General features: G+C 33.8%; 1 protein-coding gene across 1 annotated transcript in view; it reads left to right on the top strand.

The window, feature by feature from the left end:
- GRID2 (glutamate ionotropic receptor delta type subunit 2) overlaps positions 1–25768 on the top strand; it is a 1404204-nt gene that overhangs the window by 1137076 nt on the left and 241360 nt on the right. The window contains exon 11 of the mRNA XM_035004503.1: positions 3109–3421. Within this exon, the coding sequence (XP_034860394.1) occupies positions 3109–3421 (313 nt within the window). The remainder of the gene's footprint in view (positions 1–3108; positions 3422–25768) is intronic.

The following is a 25768-nucleotide window of genomic DNA, read 5'->3' as shown; positions in this document are numbered from 1 at the left end:
GAAAGAAAGAAAGAAAGAAAGAAAGAAAGAAAGAAAGAAAGAAAGAAAGAAAGAGAAGGGAGGAAAGAAAGAAAGAAAAAGAAAGGAAGGAAGGAAGAAAGAAAGAAAGAGAGAAAGAAAGGAAGGGAGGAAGGAAAGAAGGAAGGAAGGAAGGAAGAAAAAAGACGAAAGGAAGAAAGTCAGTGAAGGAGAGGGAGGGTAGGAATGATCATTTGTCTCTGATCATTTTTGGTATTTTGGAAATGTTCAAGAAGTTTCTGGGCTATCTTTATGAATCAGTGATTCTTGGCTTTTTTTTTTTTTTTCTTCTGCTCCAGTAAAACTTCTCTCATACAAGTACGGACTATCACATATTCATATCAAGCACAATGATCTGCTGTCTTATTGATTCTGAAGAAGAGGGTGAGGTACTTCCTTAGGAAGGTATATACAAATCTCAGAGATAGGAAAATGTGTACATATTGTTTCTATTGTGTCTGTACATAAATGTATTTGTGCAGTTTGAAAAGGCCATTAAATGATTCTGATATGCCCTCCACAGGGAGACTGGGAATTTCTCCTTGAAAACAGAATAGCCAAGTGTTAAAAGTGGACCAGAATTTAGGAAGTTCTCCATAGAAAAATGACAAGTAATTATTATATTTAATAAATATTTTAGCACATGCAATATAATCAGTTTCCTTTTCTAAAAAGAAAGCACACATCATTCCCTAGATATCATTTTTCCATTATAGAAATTCGCTTCATGATACTTATAAGTATCTATTAGTAGAATTAGTGTATGACTATTCCAATTCACAATCATTAATTAGGTGTTAAACATTCAATTATTTATCAGCAAAATATTGATGAACATTTACAAATATTCAGTCGACTTGTCAGTAAGTTCTTCCTTGGGTGAAATTTTCTGATTTTAATTGAGTCATAAAATGTTCTGGGTCACTAGTGCATCAATTACTAAATTACTGATCCATTGTACTGTAATGTCCTGAAAAAGTAAAGGCAACTTCTGAAAGCCTAATTGAATCTTGGAGAGATATGTATTCGCCATTGGATTAAGATAAATGAGTCAACTCACAATAATCACACTAAACTTAGGTACATTCATTTCACAAATGGGTAAACTGAAGCTCAGAAAAGATAGAACTAGAGAGGTAAGGATCCAGGTGAAAAGACCTAATTCCTAATATCTAGCCACAGAAAATAAATACATGAGCTTGAAAGCAATAATAATTATTTCTCTGAAAGTTCATTTTCATGTAGTGTTATTAAATTTAATACCTCTCCATTAATAATTTATAAACTCATGGTGTTTATACTAATATGGCCTTGTTGCATTATAAATAGCGTAATAAAAAACCCCACAAAATTTTAGACTCTTTTAAGGTAAAAACTGTCCTAAAACTAGTTATCTCAACCACCTACTATATGGGTTACTTGGAAAACGAAGGATTTTTTGCAATAGGGTCAGTGGTTATGAGCACAGGTTTGGAGTAAGAAAAACCAAGCTTTGATACTTGCTTCTGTGCTTATCAACCATGAGAACTAAATGAGTTACTTAATTCTTGTAGTTGTTCCATCTATGAAATCGAGGGGAAAACACGTAATTCATGATGTATTGTAAGGGTTAAATAAGAAAATTTATTTAACTACTTAGTACTGGGCCTAGCGGCAAATATATATGGGCTGATATATATGTATAAATAGAAACATATATACACGCACAAACACACATAAAGTTTAAATGTAGCTTAGAATAGTTTTGAGGCCATTATTACTTCAGAGACTAGATTTATTTGAACCGGTTTAGCACTCTATTAGGTATGTTACTTTTCATGTTTTTGTGTTTTTGTTTTTGCTTGTTTGTTTGTTTTGGTCTCCAAAAGCAATAAAACCAGTTTCTATACTCCTTCATAAAACAGTGCAAAAGAAAGAAAAATAATAACAAAAATGTCCAACAAACAATTTACGATTATTTGTACTTGTCTGGAAGGAGCTTCCCACAGCTTTAATCATGGCCATGGGTTATTATTTCAAACAAAGTACATCTTTTGGATATTTAAATGTGTGTTCTCATATCAGGGAATTGAAACGTAATTCATTTGTTCTGTGCTCTCGCTGCAGTTCTGCTAAGTGCTTCAAATAAGTAAAATAGCATGTGCTGTGGTTTTGAGTGCCAGCACTGAGAATCTGAAGAGATACACTCTGAAAAGAAGGGTTGTCCAAGAAAAATTAGGTATCCTTAATCTTTGATTTTTCATTAAAACATTTCTGAGGTTTATACAATAAAAATCATGGTAGAGACTTTTGGCAAATGACGTTATAACTTAGTGCTATATGAAAGTTCTAACAAACTAATATATTTAGAGCTTAATAATATAAATTCTGGGGGTACCTTGGTGGCTCAGTTGGTTAAGTGTCTGCCTTCGGCTCAGGTCGTGATCCCAGGGTCCTGGGATGGAGCCCCACATCGGGCTCCTTGCTCAGCGGGGAACCTGCTTCTCCCTCTCCCTCTGCCTGCCACTCCCCCTGCTTGTGCTCTCTCTCTCTCTCTCTCTTTGTCAAATAAATAGATAAAATCTTTTTAAAAATATATAAATTCTGATGCAGAGAAATCTAAACCAAGAGTAAAATGCTATGTTGAGCTTTTTTTTTTTTTTTTTTTTTTTTTAATTTACCTGCCTAAGAATTTACATGTTAAGAATATAATTAAGTATCTTGGGAACATTTTCTCAGAAAGAATTCTTTAGAATAAGTTTTGCCTTTGCTTCTGTGTTAATGATGGCTTTGATAAAATGACCCAAGGAAAAAAGACAATTTCCTTCAGGTGTTATCTGTCTCTGAAATATTCTTCACTGATTTCACATGCACTGATAATATGAACAAGGTAATTTATCTGACTCTGGTCGGGCAAGATTTGCAGTGAGAAATGCAAAATTCACACAGAGTTTGCCTCTAAGAAATCTCTGCCGTGTTTTTCAGTTTATATAAAAAGACTAAAGATGTTGCCTGAGGCATTGTTTTCTTTTCCTTAAAGCAAGCTGAAGCACCACAAATCAAGTTGTTTTTCACATTGTTAATTTAATATTTTCTCTTTCAATTTCTCAGAGAGCCGACATAGGGATTTCTGCTTTAACCATCACCCCAGATCGTGAGAATGTGGTGGACTTTACAACACGCTATATGGACTACTCAGTGGGAGTACTACTGCGAAGGGCTGAAAAGACAGTGGACATGTTTGCCTGTCTTGCACCATTTGATCTCTCTCTCTGGGCTTGCATCGCTGGCACTGTTCTTCTGGTGGGTCTTCTGGTCTACCTCCTGAATTGGCTTAATCCCCCACGATTACAAATGGGATCAATGACTTCTACTACTCTCTACAACTCCATGTGGTTTGTGTATGGATCCTTTGTACAACAAGGTAAGGAGAAAAAATACATTTTAGTCTGAAAAAGGAATATGTTTCAAATGCCATGAATCAGTTAAGAATGTTCTGTATCTGACATCAATAAGTGTTCTAAAGGGTCTTCACAGCAATGCTTAGAAAAGAACATTTCCTACTCTTTCCTAGAGGATCTCAAACACAGCAGGTTTCCCACAAAAATGGTTCATTACCTTTTGATGTAGGTTCAATTTCATCAACAAAGCCAAAAATGAATGTCAGAGGTAAGGTTCACAAGAAACTCAAGATCAGATTTCCCCTCCTCCCCCCCAATTTTTTTTTTTTCCTTTCTCTGACATTCTGAGAAATAGCCTTACTAGGATGAAACAACTTACAACCAGAGCAGACACTGTCTAATTATTTACATATATAAGACATGTTGGGACTGGTTCTTTGTTCAGAGACATTATTTAATGTATTAAAAATATTCAATGATGGTGAAAAAACTTTGATTCATTTAAGATTCTGATAAGAAATTTTGTCTTATCTTTCATCTTAATATTTAATTAATCTTTACCAATGATTTAACTTACAATGTCATGGTATTCTAAAGAATGTCTTTGTTTTGTTATTCAATATTTAATCTGCCCTACTCTTTAAAGTTGTCCAGTTATTTCTATGACTCCCACCATTTTGGAATAGAATAATACTTACTGAACTCCTTATTTGAGACTACTGCCATTATGCAGAATGAAATAATAAAATACTTAGGGGATCAATAGCTTCTTACAAACCTATCACATATAATAAGGAGGAGAAATATGTGTCATAATGGAGATACATGACACTTTTGCTTTAATATTTATAAATTTCAATAGCATCTTATTTTTTATTCACACTTGCTATTAGATCTTCCATTAAATTTGAGTAGTTGTTCTCAACTGCATACTCCTGTGTGAGACCACTGGCCCAGAGAGGGCCTAGGAGAGAGCCCTAAGAAAAGGAATGGGCTAGAGGAGCTTTCAGTGCTAACTGACAAAGAGTAATGAGAAAGACGCAAGTACCATGTATAGCATGCAGTGGTATACATACCAAATAAAGACAATATTTAAAGATGGCGGGTTTGGCCAAAGATGTTAAACATTTCAAAAAATCAAGTAAAATTAAGACTTGAAAGATACTTACTGGATTTAGCAATAAACTTGTTATTGGTAGTATTCCAGTGACTATAGCTGCATAACCAGATCCTCCAAAACCTACCAGTTCTGTGGGTCAGAAGTTTAGACAAGACATAGGGAGGATGGCTTGTCTTTACTCAGTGATGTCTGAGGACTCAACTAGACAACTCAAAGTCTGAAAATGAACTCGTCTGAAGGCTTGTGCATTTCACTTACATGTCTGGTGGCTGATGCTGGCTGAGGGCTGGTAGCTTCAGTTTTCTTTTATGGTCTCTCTTCATGGGATAGTTTGGCCTTTCTCACAGAATGGTAGTTAATTTCTCCATAAAGAGCATTCCAAAAAGAGAAAAAAGAGTCAATGAAACAGAAAAATGTTAGAGTCCAGGTTGGGGATCACAAACTTGTACGATGGCGTGAGTTCTCCTTGTAGGGAACATCCTGGTTGTGCCTGTCTCATAACTTTGTTATAAAAATTAAAGTGGCTAAAAATTATGAAGTTCTTAGATAAAATAACTTATATAAGGGTCACATAATTGCTTACCACATAAATAAAAAATAAAAACAAATCATACTCAGCTGTGGATAGTCAGGCACATGGAAAAAGGATAAAAAGGCAAATGATTTTAGATTATTTGCAAGATAATGGTTAAAATGGTAGCTCCTAGGGTACATGAAGCAATAAAAAAAAAAAAGTAGAAAGACCAATAATAAGAATGCAGTAAGAGTATGACTGGAAAGTAATAGAGTAGTAGTAGGAGAGAATAGAGTTCTTGATGAGACCAAAGAACAAAAGTGGACATATCAGTGTGAGGGAGTTTGAAGTTTGTATTTATGGATTCCTGAAGTTAAGAGTTGGTGAGGGACTTCAAAGCTGATCAAGGAACTGAGAGTCCAGAGGATTAGATGAACCATCTGCAATGACGGTCAACTCAGATTGGAGAGAAAGAAAATGAGCCATGTGCCAAAGTTGTCAGTAAATGAGGACAAATAGCTAGGAGATGTTAATAGCTATGAGCACAGGCTAAAAATAAAGGTTGGTATAGTTAGATGTAATTAACCTTTGTTTTCATCTCACTTCTTCCCAATCCACCCAATTTTCTGTACATGGTTTAATAACCACCAATATTCAGTTGACCCCCCAAATCTACATCACCCATTCTTTAATTTTAGTTTTGTATATCCAACTGCTCACTAGACCACTCTCTGGATATAGCAAAAGCACCATGAATTCCAACATGTCAAACATTGAATTTATTTTACACTTTAAAGCTTTGTAGCTTCTCATATTCTCTTCCAGCTGATGCATTGCTAGCCACTCAGATATACAGGTTAGAAACTCTGAAAACAGTTTGATTTCTTCTTCCTTCTATCCCTTCTATCCAACCACAGTTAGGTCCTGTGAATTTTACCTTCTAAATATTTCTAGAAGTGGAAATCTTGTCTCACCTAGACAGATTAAGCCCACACTCCTACCTAGATTAAGCCTACTTCATTTCTCATCTGAACTACAGGAATGTTGTTAACAGGTCTTTCTTTTTTCAATCTTGTCCCCTGCCAACATATGCTCCACATACTTGCATATATATCCAAGTTATTTCTATCAGGGAGAGCTAAACACATAATTCTCATTCTTTAAATATTTTCTTGGATCCTCAATGCTCACAGTTTAAAAGTCTGAGTTACTTGGAACATGAACAATATTCCACCATTGGGCTCCTGTCCAGGGCTCAATTCTCATCTCTTACCGTTCATGCCTCACATTTAATTGTTCAGTTACTCCAAATGGCTTTTGTCCCTGGAATACAAGACTGTGACATGACTCTCTGCCATTGCTTCTGCTCCTTTCAATTCCTAAGATGCCTTTATTACTAAACTGCTTAATCTCTATTCTTACTCTGCTTTCATATGGCAGGTTGCTATGCATCCTCTAATTCTTGTTTTGATCTCACTTCTTTTAGGAAATATTTGCTGGGATTAGGAACCATCTTCTAAGCTTCTGAAGATATATTTATCGTAACACTTATAAACTATTATGTAATTGCCTTTTCTTCATTTGTCTCCATCTGAGTCCTTTGAACATAAAATAGTGTCTTATGGTTATAGTCCCTTTACCTACAGTTCAGTGTCTTGTACATATTAAGTGTTTGATAAATGCAAAGTGATCAACTAAATGAATAAATACATGCTAAATAGTTAACTAAACAAAGCATGGAGTTAACTGCAATGTTGTGCTTATTAGATTATAATCTGTTCCCCAATGATCTAAATTCACGAAACCTAACAGGAAGTTACTCAGAATGTCTCTACTGGTGTATTTTATTAAGCAGCTAAGATGAGGAACTTATAAATAAGGTATCAGATTTGTTGAAGCTTTATTTTTGAGGATGTTGACATGCTTTCTGAACTCTGCCTCCAGGTAGCCAAATTAATTTTTGGAGCATATCTAAGAGAAAAAGAAAAGTAAAATTACCCATATGGTTAGCATGATTTTCTCGTGTGTAAACATGACACAGATATCAAAAGTTATAAATATGTTAAGCACTTTTCCATCCCAACTGGGCCTTTAAATGAATTGTACGGCCTGTAGGTTGATTGTACATTAATACAAATTCCTAGTGATGGATAATGCTGAATTGCATATGATTAACTACTTCATCTTTGAAATGCTGCCATTCTTCCACTTCCTAACAATGAAAAGGTGAATTTGTTAAAAGATACAGAAAGCATCTTTACATTTTGATCAAAAATAAATTAAGAAAAAGCTCCTAAGCCCTATGAAAAAAAGAATCAGTCAATGACAGTGTCCATGCACAGGCAATGGAGTTAAAATTAGTGATAATTTTCAATAAAAATACAGTCTTTTTAAGAAGTGCAGCTGTTATTCAGAATTACCGTCTTTATTGAGCCACTAGACCAGATTGAATAGGGATAAAAAGCATTTCATGTATTATCGGAAAATTTTCGGAAAAAAGAGTTTAGGGACAGCTAAAAGAAAAATGTTAAATATATGCCAGTTGTTTACTAATTCTGATTTCTTAAAAAGTCTGTAACTTCAAAGCATTCTGGAAAAATAGCTCAGGGAATCCAACTGTACAAAAGCAGTATGGTCCATTATAGAGATAAACTTAGTACATCTGTTTGGCTGGAACATTAAAGCTTGTGAATTAGATAGTTAAATGCATGAATGAGAGACCAATTTTATGCAAGTTTTGTTGTCGTTTTATATCCTCCTTTATTTCCATGTCTACATGCATCTCTCTGCAATCAACATACTTAAACAACTAGCATTTGATTTTTGAAGATCCTTTATGTTTAGTTTATGGGCAGTGATATTAAGAGCATCATCTTAATATCATCTGGGCCTGCGGGTGGGAGGCCTCTGACTTTTTCACACACATATTGTATACAATTTGTTTGCTGTTTACTTGCAAAGGGCAATTTCAGAATTTGCCTCAGATGCTTTTGTCTGGTTCTAGAAAGTACAAATATTTATAGTCATGTAAAATATTTATAGCTATTACATATGTTTATTTACCAGCAAGCATTTATTAAGTACCAACTATATGCCAGGAACAGGAAGAACAAAAAGAAAACAAAGAATAACTATATTAACTGGTTTAATTACCATTTCTTGGGTATGCTGTATATCATGCCCAACTTAGATGTTTTGAGTATGGTCATAAATAAGAAAGATACAGTTCTGGCAGTCATGCTTGGAACCATCTAAATGGGCCATAGCCAAATGGGACCAAAAAAACCACTTCCAATGAGGAGACAGAATTATTGGAAAGAATAAAGAAGGAAAATTCCTTTGCTAGCTTTCTTGAAGATCAAAAAGCTCCACAGATGCCAGTGATGAATAGAAAGGGGGCCTTTAGGAATTGTAGGAGATAACCTGAGGGCTGCTGCACAAGAATTAACAGGAGAGGCAACCCACAGTCTTTGAGATCCCAGGGCAATTTTTGGAAGAAAATAAAGAGCTCTTTCCACTGCCAGATGGATCGCAGTGTTACAGAGAATCACAACTTTCTCGTTTCCACAAAAAGAAGAATCAGACATTCTTCTCTATCGAATTAGGCAACTAAAGAGATTGCTGATGAGAAAGCATCTCTTGAAAACTTAGCATAGGAGAATAACTCAAAAAGACATCTATTTTAATAGTGTAGATATCAAATATATGAAATTTATCAATGTCCTAGTTGCAAAACCCCAAAGGATTCAAACCTTGTAATGCAGTAGCTAAAGCAATTCCTTTGTAATGTTATCTGATATTTCACATTCAATTTGAATATAACAAAAATGATATTGGCTAACTCTGCTGTTTACTGACCCTAACGAACACAGGGAAAATGAGAGTCATCCCCAGTGATAGGCTGACTGGATTATCCAGACAAATTTCTTTCTATGTTCTGTTCTTACAGATATTAACTCAAAAAAGCTCTCTGTAATTTTTATTTGGGTTCAAAAAAACATCTCTGTTGTTGCTAATTATGATTGGCAGCCCTTAATAAAGGGAGTGCCAAGCAGTCTGAGAACTGTCATATCCACTTGAGAATTTCCCCATGCTGATTTAAAACATGACAAGGTGCTCATTTTCTTTCGTTTTATCACCAGAATTAACCACTAAAGAAAAAAAAAAAAAAACTCAGTTGAACTTTCACGTTCTCAGATACTATTCTAAGTCTATCCTTATGGGTGTGGGGAATGAGTAATTTGTATGGTAGAAAACAAGTGCAGTGATGCTAAGATGGAAATCCATTGGTTTACATTTCCAATGAACTGTAATGAGCTCCTAAGCAATGATTCCGTGAATCATATGTATGTAATATGCCCCTGAATTTTGTTTATTTTAATACCAGCTCTTCATGATTTGAGCCAGAAAATCCTTTCTCATGCTAAACTGGGCTTTTGAAGAGTTGAAAGTAATCAAGGCATATGAGGCAAAAATCAGATTTCTGCTTATAAAATGCTTATCAAACAAGAACTGGTAAAAACAATTTTTTTTTAAGATTTTATTTATTTATTTGAGAGAGAGAGAATGAGAGACAGACAGCACGAGAGGGAAGAGGGCAGAGGGAGAAGCAGACTCCCCGCCGAGCAGGGAGCCCGATGCGGGACTCGATCCAGGGACTCCAGGATCATGACCTGAGCCGAAGGCAGTCGCTTAACCAACTGAGCCACCCAGGCGCCCGGTGAAAACATTTCCTTGACTACTTCGAACTTCTTAAGAATGTATACTATAATTAAAAGCATTATTTTATCATTTAACGGAACAAAGGAGTGGTTTCCCGAGAGTCATTAAAAAATAAAACAAAGCACTGAAAGGTGATTTTTAAGATATTCTGAGTTGGTTTTTCTTCTTCCCCAAGTGCTATAAGAAAAAAAATTGTTTTAAAAATCTAAATTTAAGTGATGAAAAAGGAGGTGTCGCAGGTCCTTTAAAATAGCATTGATATCATAGTAGTACTCAGTACTGACAGTACCATATTACAAAACCCCTCAGCTTAAGTAATAAGAATAGGGTCAGACATCACCAAAGATAAATTTATTCTAAGGCTGATTTAGGATTGATCAAAGTTAAACTATTGGGATCAAAAGACTTTAGGTGGTAATAGAGACCATCAGTTTAGAATATAAATTTGGAAATTCAATTTTTGTTTGACCTGAATCCATTTTTCCCCTTCACCTATGAATACGTATTTAGAAGTTTAATAATGATGGTTATATTTCAAAAAACATGGGAAACTGATCCGAGCTTTTATTTTTTTTTTTATTTTTTATTTTTTTTTAAGATTTTATTTATTTATTTGAGAGAGAGAATGAGATAGAGAGAGCATGAGAGGGGGGAGGGTCAAAGGGAGAAGCAGACTCCCTGCTGAACAGGGAGCCCGATGTGGGACTCGATCCCGGGACCCCAGGATCATGACCTGAGCCGAAGGCAGTCGCTTAACCAACTGAGCCACCCAGGCGCCCTGATCCGAGCTTTTAAAAACAATATCAGTATGTTTTGAAAATTAAGTCTCTTAGCATTTAACCTAGCTCTAAGATGCATAATTATAAGCCAACTATAATCTCTGGTTTACAAAACTGATGAGTAATAAAGTCCTGGTGATACTTTTGTTAAATACCCTTGAATGTGGCATAACCTTTACTTTAATTTTTCACAATTTTAAGGCAGAGAAATTACAATGTGTAATATAAAGTATAAATTCACATCACATATCTCCTCACATATAATAGCTGTCCCTTATTTGTAAGCTACATTTCTTGATGACAATCATTCGTTTTTATATTAAGATTTAACAAAATACCAATGTATGACCCATATTTCCGCACTGTGGACACATAAAATCGCTCTTTGATTTATGGCTGTGACTAAATTTATAGAGTCTCTTTATATTTGCAGCTCTGTCCCTTCGACTCTAAATTAGCAATCCATTTGGGACAGCTACACAGTTTGTCCTGTCTGCTTCACTTGTTTTCTAGCACTTAATGTTTATATCCATGTACTTTACTACTTTAACAGGTACTTATAGTATTTCTTCTGCCTTTACGATTTCAAATTCTTTATTCTCCAGAAAACGTCTGTTTAATTATTAAATAAGAATTATTTATCTAGTCACAAGGGTGAGGAGGACAGCATGGTGTCTGTCTTCATGGAGCTTTCAGTATACAAGAGAAACAAACTAGTAAACACATAGCTCCATCACAGAATCCTAATTATTTCTAATTTTCTAAATATTTCTAATTTCTAAATATTCCTAATTTCCTAATTATCATGTTGAGGAAAGCACAAGTCATGATGGGCTTGGAGTTTACAGACATGCTGCTATTTGGTGCAATATAATTAGGTCAAATGCATACAAAGTCATGACCTATCAAAATGAAGAACACAGACTGGGAACCAATTTTTTACCTAGTGACAGTGGATGAAATGAATTGTCCAATCAACTCACTTTATCTTTGCTTTCTGATCTATAAAGTACTAGATTATTTTAAAATTTTCTTTCAGCTCTGAGATTATAGGATTCTATCGTATCAATATCTAATTTAAGAACTATTTTCATATCTTTGTGTTTCCTTGAGATACAGCTCAGTTTTAAATCCTATATCTACCATTTACTAACTATATGACATTGAACAAGTTGCTTAACCTCTAGGTGCCTCAGTTCCCTGAGTAATAATTGCCTACTTCATCAGGTGTTTGAAAAATTAATCACTCATAGATATAAAACACTTAAAACTGTGTGCATGACATAAAATAGACACTCAACATTATAATTACCTCAACATTTTTGCAGGCCACAGCAAGAGATAGAATCAACCACATTGTTTAATACACTCATAATTATCTCACAGAAAATAAGCATTATTTTAAAGAAGCATATTGTAATTAGGTATAAGGAAATATATTAAGAAAGCTAGTCTAGCTAATGAAAATGCTTATAGTAAAAGCCATATACTAACAAACTCATAATAACTTTGTCATTCAGCTAGATGTGAAAAACTAAAAGCATTTTTTCCCATGTAAGTACATCATCATCACATGTATTGTGATAAACTGTAGGATAACAGGGCCCAAGATATAACAAATAATAAACTCAAATTGAATGGAATTACAAGTTTTGATTCAGGATGCTTCCAGTTTATATATTAAGTCCTTAAAAAGATTGAGTAATTTTAGAAAGATTAATGTATAAGAACTGTGTAAATATGTGTTTTGTTTTTGGAAGTATGTCTTGAAATCTGTAACTAAAATAGCACGAAATTGAGCATGAACATCATAGAGAAGGCTAATTTTCCTAAAGTAATCAATGTTCACAAACTGCCATTGATGCAGTTTAGAACCGTTTGGATCCATTCCAGAATTGAAATGATGATGATGATAAAGATGATGATGATGATGATATTTCAGTTTTTGTTTATTACACTCACAATGACAGTATTGAAACTTGGAATATTTAATAGTTTTTACTGAAGCATAATTAACAGACATTACATTAGTTTCAAGTATACAACATAATGATATGATATTTGTATATATTGTGAAATGATCACTGCAATAAATCTAGTTAATATGTACACATAGTTATAGAATTTTTTATGATGAGAACTTTTAAGATCTACTCTCAGCTTTCAAATATGTAACGCAGTATTGTTGACAATAGTCACCATGCTGTACATTATATCCCTGTGACTTATTTTATAACTGGAAGTTTGTCCCTTTTCCTTCCTTTCACCCATTTGGCCTGCATTGCCTCTGGCAACCACCAATCTGTCTTCGGTATCTGTGTGCTGTTTTTTTCATTTGTTTTGCTTTTTAGAGTCCACGTGTAAGTGAGACCATATGGTATTTGCCTTTCTCTGTCTGACTTATTTCACTTAGCATATGCCCTCAAGGTCTATCCAGGTTGTCACAATGGCAAGATTTCGTTTTCCTCCATGACTGAATAATATTCCATGATATGCACTGGAATATGATTCAGCCTTGGAAAAGAATGAAAAAATATATATGCATATATAACACGTATGACTATATATAACATATTTCTTCATTCATTCATCTTAATGGACACTCAGGTTGCTTTTGTCTCTTAGCTATTGTAAATAATGTTGCAAGGAACATGGGAGTACATATATCTTTCCAAGTTAGTGTTTTCATTTTCTTTGGATAAATACCCAGAAGTGGAATTGCTGGAGCATATGGTAGTTCTGTTTTTAATTTTCTGAAGAAGCTCCATACTGTTTTCCAGAGCATCTGCACTGATTTGCTTCCTCCCGACAGAGCTCAAGGGTTCCCTTTCTCCATATCCTTGCCAACACTTGTTATTTTTTGTCTTTTTGATAATAGCTATTCTAATAGGTGTGAGGCGATAGCTCATTGTGGTTTTATTTATTTTTTATTTTTTAAAGATTTTATGTATTTACTTGACAGAGAGAGACACAGCGAGAGAGGGAACACAAGCAGGGGGAGTGGGAGAGGCAGAAGCAGGCTTCCCACTGAGCAGGGAGCCCGATGTGGGGCTCCATCCCAGGACCCTGGGATCATGACCCAAGCCGAAGGCAGATGCTTAACGACTGAGCCACCCAGGCACCCCTCATTGTGGTTTTAATTTGCATCTCCCTGATGATTAATGATATTGAAGATCTTTCATGTGTCTTCTTTGGAAAAATGTCTATTCAGATCCTTTGCCCAATTTTTACTCAAATTTTTTTTTGCTATTGAGTTGTATGAGTTTTTTACATATTTTGGATATTAGCCCCTTATCAGATATATGATTTGCAGCTATTTTCTCCCACTCAATACATTGCCTTTACATCTTGTTGGTGTTTTCCTTTGCTGTGCAGAAGCTTTTTAGTTCGATGTAGTCCCACTTGTTTATTTTTGTTTTGTTGCCTTTGTTTTTGGTGTCAAATCCAAAAAAATCATTGCCAAGAGCAGTGTCAAGAAGTTTACCCACCTATGTTTTCTTCCAGGAGTTTTATAGATTCAGGTCTTACATTCAAGTCTTTAGTCCATTTTGAGTTAATTTTTGTATATGGTATAAGGTAATGGTCCAGTTTCATTCTTTTGCAATGTCAATAACTATTTGATTGCTTAATATATTGATAAAACTGAAAGCAGCCTTGTCTCATAAATAAATAGAACCTATGTTAAATATCATGCTAAAATTTTAAATTCACTGATGGAATTCCTTTAAACTTAAGAGAATTGCTAAGCATTAGTTTCATTATTAACATATATGTAATGCTTGTTGATACTTTTGAAATATATTATTATGCATAGGAAAGTTATAAATAATATAGTTAAGTATATGTTCCCTTTAGTTTATATTCTTGCAGCACTGGAATATATAACACCCAGATATAAGGTAAATTTTAAGATGAAAACAATTTCTAAGTAACCAGTAAAATTTGTGACTTCCACATAAGAAAATCAAAGCACGTAATAGTATTGTGAGTTAAATTTGTGAGTTAAAGCAAAGAATATGCCATTCCAGTATTCACAAGGTTGAGTCTAAATTAAAACTGTCTTTGATATTATTTTATCAATATTAACAATCTAAAAATAAATTATATTATTAAAATTATTGAAAAGAAATAAAAGATCTTTGGATGCTTCTCCAAAAATTATTTTAATACAGTTTTTGCTGAGAGAAGTTACTAAGTTCCCAAAGCAATAATCATTTGTTGCCTGAAATAAAATTTTTTGAGAAGTCTGTACTTTAAGTAGGGGTAATCCTAATATTTTTGGCTTTTAAATTTTGAAATAGTATGATTTCACATAATTATCTGCAAAGTCATGAAAAATTGTTGACAGTCTTCTTTTCTGCTTTAGATCCTTTCTAATATCGTGATGGTCTCTCCTTTCCTTCTAAACGTAAAGTAATTTTGCTATATCAGCAGGACTGCCTGCAAGCACCACATTTCTGTACTATTGTTATACTATTCAAAGAGTTTAGGCCACTTAGTCCTCAGTCGTCTGCCTGACATCACCACCCAAGGAGTACTATAATCCTCTAGAAATGCATCGCCTGGAGTGTGGCACTGCTTAATAAATCACTTCATCTTGTTTATCTTTCTCTTGACATATATCTAGCAGCAGGAACCATTATCCTGTGACAATGTTAAGTTCTATTGACATTTTCTCTTAATTAGCTACACCACTGGCTACAAATTTAACATTGGGACTAAACTTCCTTTATTTAATGCTATCTTGAACAAAGGAAGTGTTAAGTTTGTCATGCATTCATTGTCTTAACAGATATCGAAACATCTTTGTTGTTTTTTCAGACCAATTTATTCTGCTGAGAAAATAAACAGAATGTGCATGTAAAATCATGTTGCACTATTTCTTAATTACACAACTGACCAATTAGACAGGTGCATTTTTCCATTAGTTATCTTAATGAAAATATGAGAGCTCTATTATATATGCCTGAATTCCTCTGTGATACCACTTCTTCAATCAATGGAATGACTTTATGTACATTTTTATAAATTCAAAGAAATATTTCTTTTGAGATTAAAACATGTTTTATGTACGTTAAAGCTAAATGTTTGGGGTTCAAATTATAAATCACTCATTTATTCAACATTATTGAATGTTTACAATGTGACAGGCCCTATCCAAGCTCCTGGAGGTAGCTTTCTGAGAAAAACAAAGATTCAGTCTTTTATGGAGCTTTTATTCTAGGGAAGGGAGACAGGTAAAAAAAAAAACAATAGGCTAAATCAATCAATAAATAAATTACACAGTCATCAGAACTCAAATACTATAGAAAAATTATCTCAGAGGGAAAGGAATTTGAAGTACACGTGGAAGGGTTGCAATTTTCAATAGGTTCAATAGGTTCATTTAAGTAAGCCTCTAAGCATTTGAGATTGGAACAAGGACCTAAAGGATGGGAAGGAATGTGCTGTAGAGATATGGGGGGTTGGGGGGAGTCGGGTGTAGCGAATCACAAATACAATGACCTGCTCCAAGAGGCCAGAAGGACAGCTTAGTAGGAGGGGAGGTCAGAGAGGTCCATGAGCTCACATGAGATTAGGCTGTCTAGTTTTTGGCTTCTACTTTGTAGTAGTGAAGAGTCACTAGAGTGTTTTAAGCAGAGGAGTGGCAGGACTAAACATTTAGACAAATATAAATAATTGTTTTAGAAAGCATTAACCGTCAAACTATTCTCTATCTGTTGTGACTTCAAGTCCTCCAGCATACTTGGGGATTTAAGAACTGTTTCAAAAAATTGTAGATTTGGATCTGAGCCGTGATTATATTTTATAGGTGCATGAATGTTTGTTGAGGCAGCTATATGTTGCTTACAGCATAGATCCATGTAGTGAAACTTTCAAAAACCTTAACTCCAAGAGCCAGTCACACTCTTTTTTATTCTCCAGATCAATTACGGTTATTCCTTTCAGACAATATCTACATTAAATGAAAAGGCACATATTATTCCTAGCTCTCTTTGTGGTGACAGCTCCTGAAGAAAACCATTCTCTTGTAAGTGATCTCCCCCAGTGCTCTTGTTAAAAAAGGACCACAGGGAGGAGCAAGAGTAATGGCATTCTCAGTGTATTTCTTCCTTCTCAATCAACTTCCTATATCTTTCTGGAAACAATAAATGTTATTTTACATAAATTGTTTTAGCCCTTTATTTGGACTACATATCAATATTATATATAAATATCTATCTATAGATAGATAAATCAATATAGATATTTAATATATAGAGATAGCTGTAAATATCTATCTATATATATATCTATACCCATATCTAGATATGGAGAGAGAAAGAATTTTTTCCCTATACCAAACCAAACTGCTAATAACATTTTGCATTCAGAGTAGGATTAAATAATTCTCCTGTTCCTAAATCATCAGTAGTAACCTTCTCTATAGATAATTCTTCCTGTAAACAATGTAATTGAAGATCTTTATTACTTTTATTTGCTTGAAATTTAAATATACTTCTCCTTTATCCAAAAAGACTTAAAATCTGCTAACATTCATTACACTTTCTCTCTCAGAAAAATAAATCAATAACATTTTACTCTCAGTTTTCCTTGTCAAGTCCAGTTCTTTGATTAAAAAGTTTCTTGATTTTTAAATTCAGTCATTTGCTCACAAAAGGCCATCTGTAATGTAAGATTAAATAGACACTAGCTGCAGCCACACTGGAAATCTGTAAACACAGCATTATCCCTCAGAAGACCTTCCTTTGAAAATGATGTGCAGTTCATCCATTGGGCCTATACTTAATCTCTAAGCCATAGGAAAAACAAGGTCAAATCTTATGTCAAGACCAGGAAATAGTGTAATTATAGTTTTATAGGTCCCCCTATAGTTGTTGCAGATAGTTGTATAGATAGTGACACTTGTGAAAACGAAATATTTAAAGTGAATCTGTAATATTCAATCCTCCAAATATGGAACATGGTTTAGGTTAAAGAGTGTAAATTAAAATGATCACTCTGATGTTCATTGATTTTTTAATTTTTTCTTCTGAACTAGTATTGACCCAATTGACGTTCTACAAATGCTGACTTGAATTGGGTTAAGCAAGTTGGAAATTATATTTGATGACCTGAATAATTCATTAAAAAGGATAAGCATTAAAACTTGCTTTAGTACCACAAACACATTTTTTATAATAATGTAAGACAATGAAGCTGGCCACATGCAATGTCCAGGATGGACACTTATAAGTTGGAATGAATAACTTTTGCGTTACTAAATTACATAGAATACATATCTAACTGGTACCAAAAGAGAGTAATTTGGCTGAGAAAAAGTCATTCCTGGCACTAAAAGACAATTTAACATGCATTTACACCCAGGGAAGCTTAGAAAATGAACAGTAATTGCGGAGGTCAAACTTGTAAGCTGGCTATGCTTACTTGTTTCACTCCAAGACTTGAGTGCAATGCAATTTAAACCTCAAATCTGACTATCTGAGACTATCATTTAATTTCAGTAGTTTATCAACTGAAATATTATAAATAATGACATAAGTACATATCCAAGGTGTAGATGATTCTACATACCAAACAAATACCATCATGATGAAGTGTTATGTTTGTAAACATATTACATACATGTTGTATGTTATGTATACATTGTAATTATATATATATTTCTCCTTTACATATGTTATATATATATATATTTCTCCTCTAGAATACCTCCTCCTGATGTGTCATTATAAAACTAACATATACATACATATAAACTAACATATTATATACATGTTATATATGTTATATATATTATAATTATATATTTCTCCTTTATATATGTTATATATATATTTCTCCTTTAGAATACTTCCTTCTGATATGTCACTATAGTTTAATATATTTCACGACACTAACTGATAAAGATGAAAACAAGTATCATGTAATGCAAAGATGTCAGAAAGTAACCCAACATATATGGTTTTCAAAAACAAGAATCAATAAGGTATATTGTTTAATTTTTCTCTTTTCTTTTAAGTAGCAGCTAAATGGTTTTACAAAATAAGAAGTATTTTCATTTAAAATTGCAGATTTTATTTTTTTTCTTTTCCTTTATGATATTATAAAATGCAACTCTACTCTTTTAAATGATTTTAAAATAAACCAGCAAATACAGTGTTTATTACATATGCATTTTCTGTGTCTAATTTGTTTTACAAGTCTTTGGGGAATATAATTAAACATATTTGAAATCAGAGAATTCAAAGGAAGTGAAGAATGAGAAAAGCCAAGTAGAACAAACTTATCAATCTCCTTTTTAAAAATATAGACTTAATTTTTAAATTGCAACACCTGGTATTAATGAAACAAAGTGAAATAAGTTTCATAGAAAAAAATCTTTAAATCTTATTAAAGCCGTTTTCTGCCTTTCTTTTGCTTCTGTGCAGATGATATTTTGATAATCACTCTGAAAGTGCCAGGGGAAAAATGCCACCACCTCCAACTTTTAAGCTATCTTTTCATAAGATAAGCATCTCCAACAATGCTGCATTTTATAACACTTGTTTTTTCCTATTTTTAATTTATTGTCAACTCAGCTACCAAAAAAAAAACAGTAATGGTAGGAATCCTGTAGCAGGTCTGAGAAGTTTGAAGACAGAGATGGAACTTTCAGGGACCCTCCCAGGCTGATCTTAAAGTGCTTTGATCTGGTACTTTTGATCTTCAGTTTGGCGTGTTATTGCTAATCAAGATGCTTTAGCTGGAAAACTTCCCCTTAACACACACACACACACACAAAATGTGGAAATTTAAGCTTGAAACAATTCTCAGGGTTATATTTTTCTTTTTAGGTTTAAAAATGATGTACTTTCTATTCATCAGTTTATTCATTGTCATTTCTTCTCCCAAATTTAATATTTTATTCATGCTGATTAAAGTTTGAATTTTATCAGCAGATGATCTGGTAGAGTGTACCTCTTAATCACAATGATAGAGTTATGTTAGATTATAAATTTAATAACAGCATTTCATCCAAATAGCTATATGATCTGTGCTATTTAGAGACAGTATGAAGGATGGCGTAGAGATTATGAGACTTCTAAGGTCGACCAGCTGACATGTTAGCCTGAAGAACATTAGGTACTACCACCTCAACAACAAAAATGGCAGTAAAAATAGGAAAGAGAGAATGAATTAGAAATATACATGACAGGATTTGGCACTGAGTATGCTGAGTGTCAGTATACAGAAAATATATTAATATATAGATATAAAACAGTAGTTTCATACTGTATATGATATTTTTAAAAATAAATTATCAGTACATTCTGAAAACCATTTATTCCTCTAGGTATTCTTATATAGCTTTACTTATTGTCTGTATAAGAGCCTATATTATATGTGTGTGTACATATATAATTTGTTTTCCTAAATTTCCTATTATTGCTTGCCTATAAAATTATAAAAAGTTATTCTAGTGGTTCAATATTTGTACACATCCTTGGTTATTTTCTTAAGAAATTATCCTAGATATGCAGCTTCTGAGTTAAATGATATGTATATGCACACTTCTAAGACTTCTGGTACTTTCAACCAAACATTGTACCATACTCCATTTTCTCACATTTTCAATAATTAAAAGTATACAAATTTCAATAGAATTTTAAAGGATTTATTAAAAAAACAATAGTAACTTAATGCAATGTAAAATTCAGCTTTACATCACTGCACTTCACTAGATACATAGAGGACAAACATATTCAAGCAGAGGCAATTGCTTGGGTATAACACATGGCAACATTAAAACACTGAAAAAATGTTAACTGAATCATTTGGACACAAAAGCTCAGATTCTATCATTGGTAATGTTAAGAACACAGACAAAAAGCAGTCTGAAAGTTAGCTCAACCTTTTAAATGTATATTACTAGTGTTTATAGAGGTATAAGATTATACCACGTAATGCAGTGGGGCTATTCCAATAACTTAAAATACAGCAGCAAAACTTTTATATACCTAACTATAAAGGAGGGTCATGTTCAAAATGATAATGGGAAGTGGGGGTGGAGGTCAGAATCCAAATCCAACAACTCCGTAAAGAGAAGAGAGGACAAAAGAAAAAAGTAGCTGATCAAAATTTTCCTGAAGTAGGGCGCCTGGGTGGCTCAGTTGGTTAAGCGACTGCCTTCAGCTCAGGTCATGATCCTGGAGTCCTTGGACCAAGTCCTGCATCAGGCTCCCTGCTCCGCGAGGAGCCTCTTCTCCCTCTAAGCCTCCCCCCTCTCATGTACTCTCTCTCTCTTTCATTCAAATAAATAAATAAATCTTAAAAAAAAAAATTTTACCTGAAGTAGCTTATCCAATCATTACAATTTTTTTTTAATTTCATTTGTAAAACACACACACACACAAAGCATCAAATAATCTTCAAGTTATTACTTCCAGAGCCACCAAAGATTATTAGGCAGAGAAAGACTCTAAAAGTTATTATAAAGAGTTTTATTAAGGGGTCCTTGGGTGGCTCAGTTGGTTAAGCATCTGCCTTCAGCTCAAGTCATGATCTCAGGGTCCTGGGATCGAGCCCCGTCATAGGACTACCTGCTCAATGGGAGCCTGCTTCTCCCTCTCCCTCTGCAGCTCCCCCTGCCTGTGCTCTTTTGCTCATGCTCGCTTGCTCACTCACACTCTCTTTCTCAAATAAAAAAATAAAATCTTAGGAAAAAAAAAAAAGAGTTGTATTAAGCCACAAAGATGACTATCATTCAGTGATTAGTTTGGATTTCATTATTTATCTGCAAGTGTCAAATATTTTCTAAAGAATCTGTCTACTGAAAAGTTCATTATATAGTAGAGTTAGAATAGGTTTGTACCATGAGCAGCACAATAAAAGAAATAAAAAGGAAAGTTGCAGAAGATTGCACAAGAACTTAGTCATATGACTACAATTAATATTAATAACATTTCCTTGGATAATATCTTCATGTAAAAACTGCCTACCATGTCTGTTTTTTGAATAGCAGCCTGCATTCTCAAACAATTGCAGGAGTCTCTTGTGTATTGCCATATGGGCAGAGAAGAATCTCTAAGTCTGTGAAACTTGGAAGAAACAAAAAATATATATTTTTTCTATCTTCCATAGGCCTTTGCAGAAAATCAAGGTGAATGAATGTCTCCAGGGAAAAGGGAAACAAAAAAGTAACTCATCATTTTGTTTGCATGTAAAACTTATACAGTGAAAGTTTTATCCCCCTGCAAATAACCTATTATGTCTAAGGTTACTAGTTACAAAGTTATTTGTCAAAGTAATTAAAAAAAATATATATATAATAGCTATTTACAAGTCCAGTAATTTGGGCTTATAATTTTTTAATGATTCAATAAAAAGTTTATATGTCATTATTAAAATAGAGAAATGATCAATATGCCAGTTGAATTATCCCAAGAATGAATTTAAGGTATACAGAATCATAGCCCACCTCTCAGAACAATACAAAAAAAAAAAAAAAAAAAAAAGATCTTCACCTACCTATTTTCTTTATTATTTATTCATCATTAAAAATCTCTTATTTTTGCAATATCACCTTCCTCCTATCTTCTTGATATGTCACATCTCCCAAGATCATCAGTTCATTATAATGGTTATGTTTTAAGCTGATTGTTTCTTACATCAGAAGTAAGTATCATCTCAGAAAGTATATTGGTCTTAGTAAATTATTTCCAATATAAAATAATGAGGATTTTTTTCTGAGTTTTGTAGATATCTAAACTATTACCATGTTTATTTTAGTTTTGTTTGCACAAATCTATCCTAAATTTTTGGCCTGTCAGCCTACGATAATCCTATTTATCCTTATTGTTGAGGAGAACAGAGGGAGAAAATGAAGGGGCAGTAATAAACCAGAAGACTTAATGGAAGAAATGTACTTGAAGGAGGAGACACCATGAGGCTTCCTAGATTCTCTGACATGTGTCACTTCCTGCCTAGCCTTTTCCCTTACCTGTAAGCAAAAATCATCTGTCCCTACTCCTCTCTAATCTTGACCTTGGCTGAGGAAACTCCTAAGACTATGGTAAAGATTAAGAAATGTTTACAAAACATTTAACACAATGCCTGGTCCATTAGTAAATACTCAATATATAGAAGCTTTGATTACTTTTTTCCTGACCTTTGCTTTTAATCTCTTACTTCCTGATTTTGGTTTGAGTTTAATAGGTTTTTGTTTTTTTTTTTTAAAGATTTTATTTATTTATTTGAGAGAGAGAATGAGATAGAGAGAGAGCATGAGAGGGGGGAGGGTCAGAGGGAGAAGCAGACTCCCCGCCGAGCAGGGAGCCCGATGCGGGACTCGATCCAGGGACTCCAGGATCATGACCTGAGCCGAAGGCAGTCGCTTAACCCACTGAGCCACCCAGGCGCCCCGAGTTTAATAGGTTTTTTGTGTTTTGTTTTGTTTTGCAACTTCACCCTGATCCCTCTCCTCTCTGACCTTACGTCCTACTTCATTACATCCATGGTTTGGATTTACCACTTCAGCCCAGCAATATGAACCTGTTTCCTGACTTTTCCATTGCTCATTTATTCCACCCAAATCTTTGACTCAGTGACTACTGAGGCTGTAGATTGAAAATGCCTTTGGAAATTCCTGAGAAAATCTACAAACCACACCCAAAGTGTGGCATATTAAAGGAAGAAGAGGAGGAGGAGGAGATATTCCTTAAGCAAAATAGTTAAGCTTTATGTGGAATTCTAAAATGCATTCAGCTTTACATATTTGCATTCGCATACAAAAACCCATGAGCTGTGGTTCATATATATTTTCTTATTCAATCAGCGGTATTGTGGGAATCACTAGGATATGAATTATTTTACATCTTTCAATTACAGGTCTGTCTGTATTACTTACTGAACTCTATCTGAATATATAAAACCCATATACTGAATAAAATGTCTATATTTTATCTCACACCAGCACACCAAAATCTCATTCCTTTAGCCATTTTCCAACCTATTATTCCAAAGAAAGTACTGATAGAAACCAGAGAGGAATCCATTCTTTCTTTCTGCTTTTTAAGATGTCCTCCTAAGAACTTAAACATAAGAGTTCTGGAAAACAAGAAAAAGAAAAAGTTCAAAATTGAGAAGGCTGATATTGTTTTTGAAAAACTGAATTCACAATATAAATGATTCCCTTCTCTATCATAGATTTGAAACTAATCTTCAATGGTAGTTAACAGGTTACTGGATTTGAATGGCATTTTGGAGTTTTAAAAATATATGTTAGACTTAACCTTGGCTCTTGTATCCTCATTAAAACGGATTGAATATGTATTGGCATTTTCTGACCTTGTGAAAATAGCAATGCATTGATACATAAGGCCTAGTTCAGGAATTAGTCTCAGAAATTTCAGAGGTAATGGAAGTTTCACTTCGAGATCCACTTCACTTTTGATTCCTGTTGACAACTGCTTCTTACCCTTTGAACTTTGATGCTTCTGGGATTGGTAAAATGGGTGCAGTTTTGCTCAGAACCACTGATTGATTGGGTCTCTGAAAACTGGTGTTGATGATGGCACTAGAATTTATATAGTGGTTTTATATGGTGGCTTAGGCCTTGCTATAATTATTTTAAAACATTAAAAACTAATACATCACTCTGGAGTGGCAGGCCAGACTCAATGGCAGTCTTGCTTCATGCTGTTTGACAAATGACTAGTCATCCAGACAACATTTCCTCACTGAGTACCTTTCCCAGTCCTCATTTTGTTGCAAGTCTGTGGTAAAATCAGCAGGTAGCAAGAAAAATAGTACAGAAAGAAAAAAGAATAATTTAGGGGCCTCCAGAAAATGATATTTGGGTATTTTTTAAAAATCACTATTTATTTGTTGCTCAAGTCATGTACTGTTCCTTTTTTTTTTCTTTTTTGGTGAACAGATAAGCAATTGATATCTATCAATGTATTAAAAATAGAAACAAAGCACCTAAAATATGAATCAAATAATTTAGTATATAAAAAATAAACTAAAAGGACATGAAGACAAATATGGTAGACAGAGAAAACAAAGTGGTAACGTACAGTGACTTCAAAAATCTCAGTTCATCTCTGAACCAAACTACTTGAAAACTATCTGAAGATTTTAGAGGCTTTGAGTATCTTTCTTTCTTTGTAAATTGAATTACTAAAATCTCAAATATTTTAATTGTGTAATATTAGATAGAAAAATTCTGTGTACTATACACTTAAATATTTTACCAAAATCTTGGATTTATGCTCTTGAGTTTTACAAAGCAAGACATTTACTAACAGAGCTAAAGACAAACCAAGAGAGAAAGGATGAAACTATTTGGTTTCTCCCCTCTTTTTACTTATTTTTTTTTTAGCAAGACCTCTAAAATAGTATAATGAAATAGATATAATTAGAGCATGAATACAGAAGCTGAAGATATTTCTAGGGGCACCTCTTAAATGTGTGTAGTTTTGGCAAAATCATAACTGTGGAAACCATACAAGTGTTGGGAAATATTCTGGGTGTCAATGAGGGTTTGAGATACATTCTACCATAATTTTGAAATTTGGTTGTGATATCAATGTTCTTTAGATGCAAAAACTTATTTTTAATCATTAAAATTTACAAGGGTCCTTTTGATAGATACTGGGAAAGGAAACAGAAAAAAAAGTAAGCAAATGCATTTTTTGTTGCAAATAAAAATTCAAGGAAGATATGTGGCACACTGACCCATTTTGCTTTGTGCTAAAACTTCAAAGTAACCATTAATACCATAAAATGCAGTTCTATGGATTAGTGGAAATCTCAGCAAAAAGTAATATACACTATAAAGCCTTCCAACTAGCATGTCCATTTCAAACATACTGAAGCTGCTTTATTAAAAAAAATAAACTTAAAAAGTAGAAAGGATGGGGCGCCTGGGTGGCTCAGTTGGTTAAGCGACTGCCTTCGGCTCAGGTCATGATCCTGGAGTCCTGGGATCGAGTCCCGCATCGGGCTCCCTGCTCAGCGGGGAGTCTGCTTCTCCCTCTGACCCTCCTCCCTCTCATGCTCTCTGTCTCTCATTCTCTCTCTCTCAAATAAATAAATAAAATCTTAAAAAAAAAAAAAAAGTAGAAAGGAACTTCTAATATCAGTGTAATTTCAAAATCTCTAAAAAGGTACATTTCTTAATTCAGGATGGGTTAGCTAGTTCCATAAAAAAAGGATTTTGCTAATTAGTATTCTAAAAGATTTGTCTGAC

The sequence above is a fragment of the Mirounga leonina genome, unplaced genomic scaffold, assembly GCF_011800145.1.
Source record: "Mirounga leonina isolate KUSES-001 unplaced genomic scaffold, KU_Mleo_1.0 Mir_129, whole genome shotgun sequence".
Classification (NCBI taxonomy): Eukaryota; Metazoa; Chordata; class Mammalia; order Carnivora; family Phocidae; genus Mirounga; species Mirounga leonina.
This window is presented reverse-complemented; position numbering and strand designations above follow the sequence as displayed.